Source organism: Harmonia axyridis, chromosome 2, assembly GCF_914767665.1.
Source record: "Harmonia axyridis chromosome 2, icHarAxyr1.1, whole genome shotgun sequence".
Taxonomy (NCBI): Eukaryota; Metazoa; Arthropoda; class Insecta; order Coleoptera; family Coccinellidae; genus Harmonia; species Harmonia axyridis.
Genome location: NC_059502.1, coordinates 61492373 through 61505442, shown reverse-complemented (window position 1 = coordinate 61505442; position 13070 = coordinate 61492373). Strand labels below are relative to the sequence as shown.

Sequence of the window (13070 nt, the reverse complement as noted above, 5' to 3'; positions counted from 1 at the left end):
CATCTAACCTTTGTTTCAATAATTTATTGTTTTCTTTTAGAATGCTATTATTTTCCTTCAATATTTCATTTTTCTCATTGGATTCCACAAGGAGCTTACTCAGATGTTCGATTTTCAACTGCAATATTTCCTCTCTATTCAGATTCCGCCTCCCATCCTGGACTTCATCACAGCACTCGACGTATCTCTCATTGATAACTTTTATATTTTTCTTCTTCGCGCACGAATTATGGTATAAGCCCCCACAATTCATACACACTTGAGTTGTGCACACTTTTTTAACACAACACCTATAATTATTTTTCACTAAATTTACTTCTTTTTCACTCCTAATGCTCTCGCCTTCACTCAGGTCATCCTCAACCGACGCCATCTTGCTATTATCGAATAGATATTCGATGGAAGAAATGCGATTATTGAATATGTAGTTTATTTGTGTCTCCACCAAGAAAAGTAAATATAGCAGAATCTAGTGCTAATAACAAGCATAACGTATGCAGGAGTTACCTGGTACAATAAGAAAGACAATAATAATGATCAGTTGCAAAGTTGAATTCAGTAATTAGAACAGCGGTTGATGCCCCATGGTATATAACTAAACCAACAAATCAGAGAAGAACTGAAAATTGAAACTATTGAAGGAAATAGTCAATAAACTAAGAAAGAAGACAATAGAGACGCTGAAAGAGCACGAGAATAAGGAATTAAGAAAGATACTACAAATCAAAATAAGAGAGACATATAAGAGGAAATACCTCTTTCAAAGGACTAAATAGAAGAAAAAAATGACATGAAGTAGGGAGGAAAGCCTTCCGATCAGACAACGGCAGAAAATATGAGGAATGAAATTAGCGGCAAAGGGACGAAGATCTGAAATTTCCCCTGCTATGATCTACAGATGGAAAGCGTAATTAGCTGAGATAATGGTGTGCCAAACTCATTATTCCATCAGAGATCTCAGGACGAAGCACCACAATTCTCAGAAAGATTCCGAAATTGACTCGAGAACGCCTCGCCAAAGTACTTTGTGGAGATTATAAATTTACACTGCTCAACAATTGATAGGGATCACTTACTTGTTCTAAATTTATATCTGAAATATTCGCTCCAAGATTATAAATTTAGTCAGATATCAGAGTATTTTCAGTTGATAATATGGTTCACTTGAAAAAAGAATGAAAAAATGGAAAGTTGGAGAGAAAAAAAGACTTTATTAGGAACACTCAAAATTCTGTGTTTGAATAACATAAGAATTTTATGATGAAACCACAGGAAGGCTGAAGTTTCGGTTAAGCTAGTACCTAGTTGGTCCCCCATGAGCTCGTCTCAAGCATTCTACTCTACGAGGCATACTTTCGATCAAACGATTTATAAAATTTTGGGGCAAATTCGTCCAAATATCCCATAAAGCGTTAGAAAGGTCCTCCAGGTTATTGATCGGTTGTTCTAAGGTTGACAATTGTCTAGACATCTCAGACCAGACATGTTCGATGCAATTCATGTCTGGAGAGCGAGCTGGCCAGTCCATCCTATCAATAGCATGAGTTTCTAGCGCTTCATTAACCAGACGACTACGATATGGACGGGCATTATCGTCAATTAAAATGAAATTCTCGCCCACGGCAGCCGCAAACGGAACAATTATGGGTTCAATAATCATATCGTGATATCTCTGGCTGGTCATGGTGGTGTTCTGCAGAACAACCAACTCTGTGCGTTGATTCAAACAAATGCCTCCCCATACACATATAGAACCTCCGCCAAAAGCTGTTGTGGGTACCATAAACTATTCTGCATACCTTCGACCTCTTTCCCTCCAAGCAAGAATACGTCCATCGGAGTTGACCAAACGAAATCTAGACTCATCCGTAAATAAACATCGGCTCCAATCTTCAAGTGTCCAATTGCGGTGCTCCTCAGCCCATTGCCGTCGATGAACCCGGTGTTCCCTATTCAAACGGGGATGTTGTACCCTCCTACGTGCTCTCAAACCACGAACATGTAGTCGTCGTCTTACAGTCTGGTTCGAAACTAGAACTCCTGTTGCAACTCTCGGGTAAGTGGGATTTCTCCTAGCATTGAGGATCAAAAGACGATCTTGGGCAGCTGTTGTACTGCGCTGCTGACCTCCCCCATGAACATAAGCTACTGAGTCGTTTTGGATTAACCTATTCCAAGCCCGACTCACGACACTTTGCGAAACATTCAACCGCTGGGACACTTCTCGCTGGGACAAAGCTTCCTGTATCCACCGTATAATTTGGTCCAGTTGCACAGGAGCCAAACGTCTTCTCGGCATGACTGATAAGCTGATATTGTTCTCATTTCTTCAATTATTGTCACCTAATGTGTTTGAACGAGAGAAAAAAACAGATTTAATAACAAATACCACATTGCTTTTCACTCCACCTGTAACAGCCTACAGATAATAATCGATTTTGTGAACAAGAGCCGATGAAGTGAGGAAGACTTTGATATAATCAACTGAAAACATCTTACTTTTTCCTTAGAGAACATATAATGTACAGATATTCACGCGATAACTTGAAAAAATACAAATGAAGAGAAGTTCATAAGTGATCCCTAGCAATTGTTGATCAGTGTACTTTGTGGAGATTATCAATTTATTATAAAACCTTGATAGGCGATGAATTGAGCGTCGAATTTTGAGTCCAAAATATTTTCGAAGAATCACATCCCGTACACTTCGAGAATAAAATACGGCTCAGGAAAGCTGGCAATTACCTAGTGATATTTACATTCTTCGAGAAGGAGATATAAGTGCGGGTGTTAACGGTCGCATGATAAAAGAAGCCGATCGTGATGCGCCGATATAATATTTACATACTTAATATAATTCCCGAGATCTTACATATTTATTACCTCTTTCTGTTTCCTCAGTATGTGCATAAATAAACACTTTCATTTATTCTCTCCTAACTTGCCGTCACCTTTCATGTTAGGCGGCAAAATGTTAGTTATGTTTATGGTATGCAGAATGAGTGCAAAAGTGTTTTAGTGTTACAATCAATAATAACCTCAGAAAGCTTTGAAGGACAAAAGAGAATCCGGCTTCACAATTTGCTTCGTAGATTCAATCAAGTTTGAAAAAATGATAATATCCATGGATATCTAATATTGTTATGACAAATTGATACTGTAGTGACTGACAGATTTAGACAGAAATCTACGAACATTTCTTTCAGTATAATCTTTGATTTCCTGTACACTTGTCAGATAAATCATTTTTAGCCTTTCGTGTCAGTCTCATAACCTCTGAACAAAAATCACATGCTCAAAATATCGAACGTCAGCGATAATAAAGTAGGTATTTATTCAATTGTGATTTGTGAAACCTTTCCCACATTCATTCACAATATGGTCTCCACAAAGATAAAGACAACAAAATTGAAATCTGAGATCACTTTTTTAACAAATTGGATTACTTGAGACACTGCTTCTTATATATTCTTATAACTCCAAAGGAACCGATTGCCTTGTGGCAAAGACGTCATACACGAGAAGATAAGGCTTCAAAAAACTTCCAAAGCATACTTCAATACCTTTAGTGAAAGACAAAACAATTAAGCAATTTGAAAGAAATAATATCGAACCAGTTTACGAATCAATGCAACAACTATGACTTACGTTTTTGGTTGGATCGATCAACTATAATTCTATTAAATTGGGATAATAAAACACCGGATTTCTTAACTAATATATTGAATTTGGCTGTACAAGTTATATGTTTACAAGGTAACAGCTACGAGCGTACTAAATATGGTACCCCGATTTCCTGGGGATGTTAAGTGTCGCTTTGGATTTTGCATACCAAAGCGCAATCCAGGTCCCTGATTGGTCTACATCTTTGTTCCTTGCCCTAAGATGTGACTTCTGTATTACCATATGTAGCGTTAACGTGGCGCCAAGGATGTGACTGTTCTATTTTTAGCCCTCGCTGTACCTGCTGGGATTGGTTTTTCGACCTAGATGCGTATCTCTGAATATTCAACTGCCCGTAAAGTTTGTGTGAAATTCACTTGACGCAACAACTTGGCTTGAGACATGCTAAGGAAAAAATTGACCCGCCTTCCAATCCTGAAGTGTATAGGATACCTAACACTAATAGAATCTTTTTGAGGAGACATCTACAATTTGATTACCCTACCTTAGCTAACCTCATTTGTTATTAATGAAATCTTTTCGATGAGAGTTCACCTTTCAACAAAGCCTTTGAATGGACAAACGAAAGTTGAAAAATCTGAAATTTTATATCCTGACACAACTCAAATATATCTCCTCACTTTTTCAATTCGCCTTTTCTATTCCTTCATGGTAAATTTAATGATAGTAGTGAAAATTACTCATTTATGAGCAAAAAAGTGTAAGGACACATTCTTCACAGGGAAGCGCTAACCGTAGACACCCTTTCGTCCCTCATCAGTCGGAGAAAAATGTTGAGATGTGTAGCACTAGGTGGAAAAGAACAAAAAAAGGAGTCAACAAAAGAAACCAGTTACTAATTTGTCAAATCAGTAGGCAGACTCTATAGGGCTTAAAGAAAACGTCACCATATGTAGGTAGCTGTTGCTAACTGCACGACATCCGAGTTCATCATCCTTAGTACATATAACTCATTGATTTCGTGATGAATCAATCAGTTTCAGTAGGACTATACACGATGAAGCTATAGTATAACGACATGAATTTTGATAATATGAACATTTTGAAGGTGATCATTACTTATGTATGAAATTAATGAATCAAATTGTATAATATGTGGTGCAAAAATGAAGTGAGTATTCAAGTCGAAAGTAAAATGATATCTTAGCATAAAGTAATCTTAAAATCAATAGAAAATTGCAATATATTCGCACTTTTCAAGAAACAATTTCAAATATTCGACTCACCCTCTTCATATCCTCGACTATATCCTCAATGCCTTCCTCATCAGCGTTACCCTCTATCTCTTCTTGCGTCTCTGTCAAGAAAGGTGAGGTAACTCCAGATTCAGTATCGACAACACAACGGTCTTCATCCCCAACAGAAGTAGCTTCATCTCCAAGCGATTCACTTTTCTTTTCAGCATTTTCTGCGGGGTTTTTGATCAAAATAACATTAGCTACCCGGTACTGTTCGCAGGAATCGAATACTTCCAACGATTCGCAAGCCTCTTCGAACACTTCGTTAAGTTCGCTCACTTCACTTTGAACAGTGATCTTTTCCAAATACCACGACGCGGAATCACCGGATTGGCTTTGGCCCGAGCCGTTGGATTTGGATCCGATGGCAGTCTTGTATTTACTCTTCAGAAAGTTCTTAACGCGTTTAGCTTTACTCTTTTTGGAGTCCGATGATTTGCTGGATGAATCTTCTGATTCTTCGGTGTCTTTTTCGGGCTTCTCTTTCCAAGACTGGTTATCGTATGTTATAGCTGGACGACCGACTGGAGTTACCTGAAAAAAAAAGTCATGGATCACGAAAGTTGCTTGAGATAGTGGTGAGGTTGAAGATATCTGAAGGCAGTATATTTACAATTTTATATTTGTCTACGAGAAAAATGGATATGGGTGGTGCGTTTGCTCAATTCTGATCAAAAATAACAAAGCATCATCGATTCGGAACGATTTTTGAAGCTACCTAAGCGGAATAAACAGACTCTTTTGCCTCGATATGTTACATAGGATGAATCATGGACTCATCCCTAATAACTTTGCTGAATCAAAAAGAGCGTCAGCTGAGTAGAAAGCCGCCCAAAACGACCAACATCTTTGCAAACAGCTGGCAAGGTTAAACCAGCTGTATTTTGGGGCGTGCATGGTTTGGTGTAGTTCATTGAGTAAGATGAAACCTTCAACAAATACATATTACCTAACCTTATTGGATCAATTGAGAGCAAAATTTAAAAAACGTTCTCGAATGCAGAAGTAAAAAAAAATTCATTGATCAAGAATATGCTCCACGTCACAACTCGATGAAACCGTTGCAAATTGAACGAATTGCGCTTCCAACTGCTTCAAGAGCTAGAATTGACCACCAAATGATTACTGGATTTTTGCGGACCTAAAAAAAATGCTCCAGGTAAAGTACTTCTGCTCTAATGAAGAAGCAAGTGGAAATTTCATGATGAAAGCGTCAGCAGAACCGTAGAACATTCAAGAAGAATTTCGAAAACAAACCTTATCAGTGACAACAGATCCGATCGAGTTAAAATTCTGCTTTAATATAAAGAATAACAATAACAAGCCTCTTGCAATATTTTGTATTGATTTGTATTCAGTCATTCAAAATTCAAGAATATAACGAATTATTGAAGCAATGATGTGATGTCATTTATGTGTAATATTTTTTTGATCACAATATTATCAGCCTTGAATGCTCAAAAACTTTCAGGTTCTGAATATTATACATATAACGGGTGTTTTTTTGTCGAGGTATATAACTTTAAGTTGGCATTACTTTTCAAGATGGCGACCGCTTCAACAGCTGTCATGTGATTTATTATCAGTTTGGTTTGGCAATTTATCATGAATAGACTTACTCCTGATCAACGCTTGCAAATAGTGCAATTTTATTTCGAAAATAATGGTTCTGTGCGAAATACGTATTGCGCACTACGTCCATTTTATTTTGTTTAGCGATGAAGTGCACTTCTGGTTGAATGGCTACGTCAACAAACAAAACTACCGCATTTGGAGTGAAGCTTATCCTCAATTGTGTGACGAAACACCGTTACATCCAGAAAAACTGACTGTTTGGTGCGCTTTATTGGCTGGTGGAATTATTGGCCCGTACTTCTTCAAAAACGATGATGGCCAGAACGTTACAGTCAATGGTGATCGGTATAGAGCCATGATTACTAACTTTTTCATTCCTGAATTGAAGAACCATGATGTCCAGGAGATGTGGTTCCAACAAGACGACGCAACATGTCACACAGCTCGTGCCACAATCGATTTATTGAAAGACACTTTTGGTGACCACCTAATTTCACGTTTTGGACCTGTGAATTGGCCTCCAAGATCTTGTGATTTAACACCGCTAGACTACTTTCTGTGGGGCTATGTAAAGTCATTGGTCTATGCGGATAAGCCACAAACCCTTGACCATTTGGAAGACAACATTCGCCGTGTTATTGTCGATATACGGCCATAAATGTTGGAAAAAGTAATCGAAAATTGGACGTCCAGATTGGACTACATCCGAGCCAGCCGTGGCGGTCATATGCCAGAAATCATATTTAAAATGTAATGCCACAAGATTATCTTGCGGATAAATAAAATTCATGTCAATCGAATAATCCATCGTTGTTTTATTGCAATTCAAAGTTCTATAGCTCTAAAAAAACACCCTTTACATATTTTACTTTATATTTTGTTGACATATTTTTTTCTAGAAATCAAGATGAAAGTAATGTGTGAAATATAGTTTCATTTTCCACTGAAAATTATAAAATACTGCACCTAAACAATCTGATAATGAGTTACGATTACCAGTTCAATCAAAGTCATGGTATACTAATTCATTACAAATTATGGCAATTTTTGTTCATTGATTTTCACGATTCCCTGCCATATAGATATCGCAAGAGATCATTGAAGAAATCAATTAGATTGATATATGGTACAGATAAACAGCAGTTTTCTCATGTACGGCAATTTTGCAGACCTTTGTTCCCAGTTTGCTCAGCACGGTTTCAATAATTTTGCAACATATCGATAATGCAGGGAAAGGAAATTAACAAATTATTCTGCACTTTGTTCTTGATCTCCTCTGTGGGAAGTAGGCTGGGAATTCAATACTTTCAGATAAATGTGGAACATTGAATCACCCATCTATCAGAAAAATATAGGTAATTATGAAATTCTTTGGTATTTATGTCATGGATGTCAGCCAGAAAGGTCATAGTCATGATTTTCAGTAGATTTATGGAAAGTTTTCAGCACAACGACTGAAGGGGGTATTAAATATGAATTATCTCGTATAGAATCAAGAAATATGAACAAGTTCTGTAGTAATAAAAACAATAAATTTTATATTTTATGTGCTTGTATAAAGTTATGTTCGATGATAAGGATATTTGAAGTCTTTGTAGTTCGTTTCTATTTGAAATTTGTTACTGAAGTCAGCTGATTATTTAATTTTAACTATAAAAGTAATGTTATGTTTGCCCCAAATATGAGAAAAGAGCTTTTAAGTACTCGTTTTTTGATGCACATATTTCGCTGTTGAAGAACACAAAACTGCATATAGGATGTGATTCATTCTAGAAGATAAGTTCTAATGATATAATACCACTTCTGAAATGAATTTTTGATTGATTATTTGATGTGAGTATTGAAATTTAATTTCAACAAAGTCGATTCAGTTGGAAAGTTTTTCATTCAACTTCAATTTTCTATGCTTCTGATGATGCGATCAACATGAAATTTTCTACAATGCTTGGAACTGTTGCCAATAGGTCTATTTCTCGATCTATCTGAAGCCTTTGACTGTGTAGATCACACCACTTTGCTAGGTAAAATGGAACAATGCGGTATAAGGAATAATCAACTAGAACTGACAAGTAGTTATTTGAGTGGTAGGAGGCAGAAAACAGCATTGAATTTTTGAATTTTGATGGCACTACATATGTATCTGGTGAGAGACAACTGCTGATGGGAGTGCCTCAGGGCAGTATTCTTGGACACCTTTTGTTGGTTGTTTACATCAATGATTTCGCTGGATTATTTGATAATTTTTATGGGGACGATACAAATATTTTAATAGAGAATCGAATCAACCAAAGAGATTCTGAATTGTGTGAGTCAATAGTTTGCATTAAACGTCAAAAAAACCGAATGTATAATGTTTTCTCCTAGATCTCGGGATTTCTCCACACGAAGCTTATATTATAAAAATGTTGAATAAAATTTAGTAGTTGCAGCACATTCTTGGGCGTATTGTTGAATGCACAGCTTAAATGGAAGGAACATACAGAATATGTCCTGAAGAGACTCTGCTCGGTCGATTATGGTTTGAAAGTTTTAAAGAAGCAAGTAGGTTTAAATATTCTCAAAATAGTACACTATGCAAATGCACAATCAATAATGTCGTACGGTATCATTTGCTGGGGAAGTATAGTATATACAAAGTCACTTGACTTGGACAACCTTTGTATAATAGAAATATTCTGGCTTCCTCCAAGTGACTTTTTTTTTAAGGAAACTTGTATTCAATTCAACAATTTTAATGCTTTGTCGAAGCGTGTATCAATCTATTTTTAGTGATGGTGTTTTTTTTTTCTTGTCAAATGTAAAAAGACGACAGCTGCAAAAGTGCTTTTCAAAATCAAACCCCTTAGAAGAAATTATATGATACCTAATACAGGGTCATAGGAGTTCTCTCAGAATATTTTTGGGCTTATATTGTAAGCACTGACTGACGATAATATTTGAAATCATCAAAGTAGTTCAACAATTTCTAAACGAAATTGAAAAACTGATTTACGAACAAATAATTCCTAATGCCAGCATTTGAGCTGGCATCTTTATTGTACGAATTTCTCCATTGGCGAACATCTCTTAACAGTTTCCTACTATTGCATATCTCAAGAGCCGTGTTCCCTGATGTGTATTCGTGTCTAATCAAGCAGAAACCGCATGCAGAATAATTGCACCAGAGTTGCCCAGCCACTCAAGGGAATAATGCTCTTGACAGAAAACTCTCGCACACATTCTACTAGAACTTAGTTAGTTTTCCAACTAAACCTACCATAACAAAATTATATACCTCATATATTATCGATCTACTTGAAAGTTTTCTCGTAGATTAACGAGTACTGTAGCTTCGTTAGTTTCAATGATTGTTTGGACGATTGTACACGACGCCGTTCTAACGAAAACCGAATTTCCAATTGAATATTGATTACTGGTCGGTAGTAATGTAAACAATTGAAATTGCAAATTGCCGTGTGTTGTCTGATAATTCATTCACACGATTTTCTCATCGCCTCATCGAATGGGCGGCACTTTTCTCTTCGAATTTACAAAGAATAGTCAACATATTCATGGTGACATAGAAAAAGGTGCAATCAGTATTCGTTCATTGTTGTGTTGCAGGATACACTTTGTATATTCAAAACTTTTTGAAAATATCTGAAATAATGGAGGTACTTTATTGAAACCAAAAGATTGTTATATAAGTTGTATTGTCAATCCCTCATATATAAACAATCTGAACAATTTTGATTATTGCAAGGTACCTTTTGAATATTAGTCATCTATTTCCACTTAGATGAAACATACATACTTTTGAAACTGCATAATAATAATGGGTGTTTTTTTTCGAGGTATATAACTTTAAGCTGACATTACTGTTCGAGATGGCGACCGATTTAACAGCTATTAGGTGATTTATTCTCAGTTTGGTTTGGCAATCATGAATAGATTCACGCCTGAACAACGCTTGCAAATAGTGCAATTTTATTTCGAAAATAATGGTTCTGTGCGAAATACGTATCGCGCACTACGTCCATTTTATCGTCGACAAAATCGTCCATCAGAGCAGTTAATTCGATTAACCATGGAACGTTCTCGCACCACGTTTACTGTTATTGATAACTCGCATCCCAGGAGACGCCGTACGGTGCGTACAGAAGAAGCTATTGCTGCTGTAGAGCGTAGCATTGAGGAAGACCCGAATGAGTCTATCCGCCATCGAGCACAGGAATTTGATCTGTGTCCATCCACTTCATGGAAGATTTTGCGGAAGGATTTTAGTTTGCGTGCTTACAAAATCCAACTCGTGCAAGAATTGAAGCTAAACGATCATCAAGTAAGGCGTAGATTCGTCGGATGGGCCCAAAAAGAGATTGCCGTTGTTCCCGATTTTCATAAGCGAATTTTGTTTAGCGATGAAGCGCACTTCTGGTTGAATGGCTACGTCAACAAACAAAACTGCCGCATTTGGAGTGAATGTAATCCTCAAGTGTATGTCGAAACACCGTTACATCCAGAAAAACTGACTGTTTCGCTTTATGGGCTGATGGAATCATTGGTCCGTACTGCTTCGAAAACGATGATGGCCAGAACGTTACAGTCAATGGTGATCGGTATAGAGCCATGATTACTAACTTTTTCATTCCTGAATTGAACAACCATGATGTCCAGGAGCTGTGGTTCCAACAAGATGCCGCAACATGTTACACAGCTCGTGCCACAATCGATTTATTGAAAGATACGTTTGGTGACCGCCTAATTTCACGTTTTGGACCTGTGAATTGGCCTCCAAGATCTTGTGATTTATCACCGCTAGACTACTTTCTGTGGAGCTATGTAAAGTCATTGGTCTATGCGGATAAGCCACAAACCCTTTACCATTTGGAAGACAACATTCGCCGTGTTATTGCCGATATACGGCCACAAATGTTGGAAAAAGTCATCGAAAATTGGACATCCAGATTGGACTACATCCGAGCCAGCCGAGGTCATATTCCAGAAATCATATTTAAAATGTAATGCCACAAGATAATCTTGCGGATAAATAAAATTCATGTCAATCGGTTAATCCATGGTTGTTTTATTGCAATTTAAAGTTCTTAAGCTCTAAAAAAAAACATCCTGTAGTAATACCGATTGGTGGCTTAAGAGACCATATGTGACTCTGTTGGATTTTTTTTGTATAGTCTCCCTTAAAGACAAATTCAAAAGCAAAAAATAACAATCAATTGAGTACTTGAAGGAGCTATAATTGATAATATGGTGAAGTATTGCTTCAAAATGGATCTGAAACAATGTCACATTGTAAGGCAAAACGAGGTACCTTTTGAACAAAGTAATATTCCATACATACATATCTGCATGTTTGTTCTTCACAATGAAAAAAAAACAATATTCAACAGTATGTTATTGATGCAATTTGAAAATCGAATGGTCCTCTCGATACATTCATTGAATGAATGATTGGAACTAAATCCCTTATAGATAATTAATGCCCAGATACTCATTAATTCCTCTTGATGCTTGAACTTTTCTGACTTCTCTAATCCCATGTTTGAGAGTTTGATGCACTTCCGAAGTGCATTTCTCTTTTCTTAGAGCGTGATGGCCATCATCTTCCTTTTGTGATTAATCCTCGCGCAATGAATGGAATCTGTGCACCAAACGAGATTGGGCCTCTAATTAAACAATATTCATTCACTTTGATGGAACCGATTCGAATCGTGTAGCCGAGTCCTGGGCCGGGATGACATCGAGGCATTTTCTTCGAGTAGATTGTTGCCTCTGTTTACGACCACTCTTTCAGCAATGCTCATTTCTTTAGTTTTTCTTCGATTGCGATATTAGAGATTGAATAGTTCTTTCAATCTCAAAAATGATTCAATGGCAGATACAAATCAATAGTTAATTCGATCTTAACCTTATAAAATTATTGAACCTATATGAATATACAGGGTGTTTTACCGCGATGGGCTTTTAGACGTTTATCAAAAACTAATTCTAATTTTGTGATGAAAATTTGCTAGTTGAGTTTTGAGACAATAATTTTACCCTCTAAAATATTTTCAGATCTTTACGACACCCGGTCATACCAGAAATAGACTAGATACTACTTCCTCATTTCAAATGCGACACCCGGTCATACCGGAAATAGACTAGATACTACATCCTTATTTGAAATGCCACACCCATCAGTAAAATATTGCATTATTAGATACCCTTAATTTTTTGAATTTCATCTATAAAAACTCAACGATTCATGAGTTGATAGGATTCTTATGAAAAAAATGCTGGCGAATATGTTGAGAAAGTTTTTTCGAAAAAACCATTTTCATTTTCGAATCTCAAGTACGTAGTTTTATAAGACTGTTTTCGGTTTGGACCAAAAATGTACAGGATGTTCATCAGGAGATCATGAACTTGGACAACTCAAATTCATCAAAATTCAAAATTTTCAAGTCAAAACCTATATTTTTTATTTTAATCAATTCTACATATACAAAGAGGGGTGGTTACTTAAGCAAACCCTATACCTAAAGTTAATACTTTGAGAGTTATTGGGGAAGAACTTCAAATGAGGAAAAACCGCAA

The 13070-nt window shown here is 36.6% G+C and overlaps 1 protein-coding gene across 6 annotated transcripts in view; it reads right to left on the bottom strand.

Annotated features, from left to right (window-relative positions):
- The window catches only part of LOC123673564, a 378426-nt gene that overhangs the window by 283669 nt on the left and 81687 nt on the right, over positions 1-13070 (bottom strand). For all 6 annotated transcript variants that reach the window (XM_045608135.1, XM_045608136.1, XM_045608137.1 and 3 more), the window contains one exon: positions 4911-5456. In XM_045608135.1, the coding sequence (XP_045464091.1) occupies positions 4911-5456 (546 nt within the window). The remainder of the gene's footprint in view (positions 1-4910; positions 5457-13070) is intronic.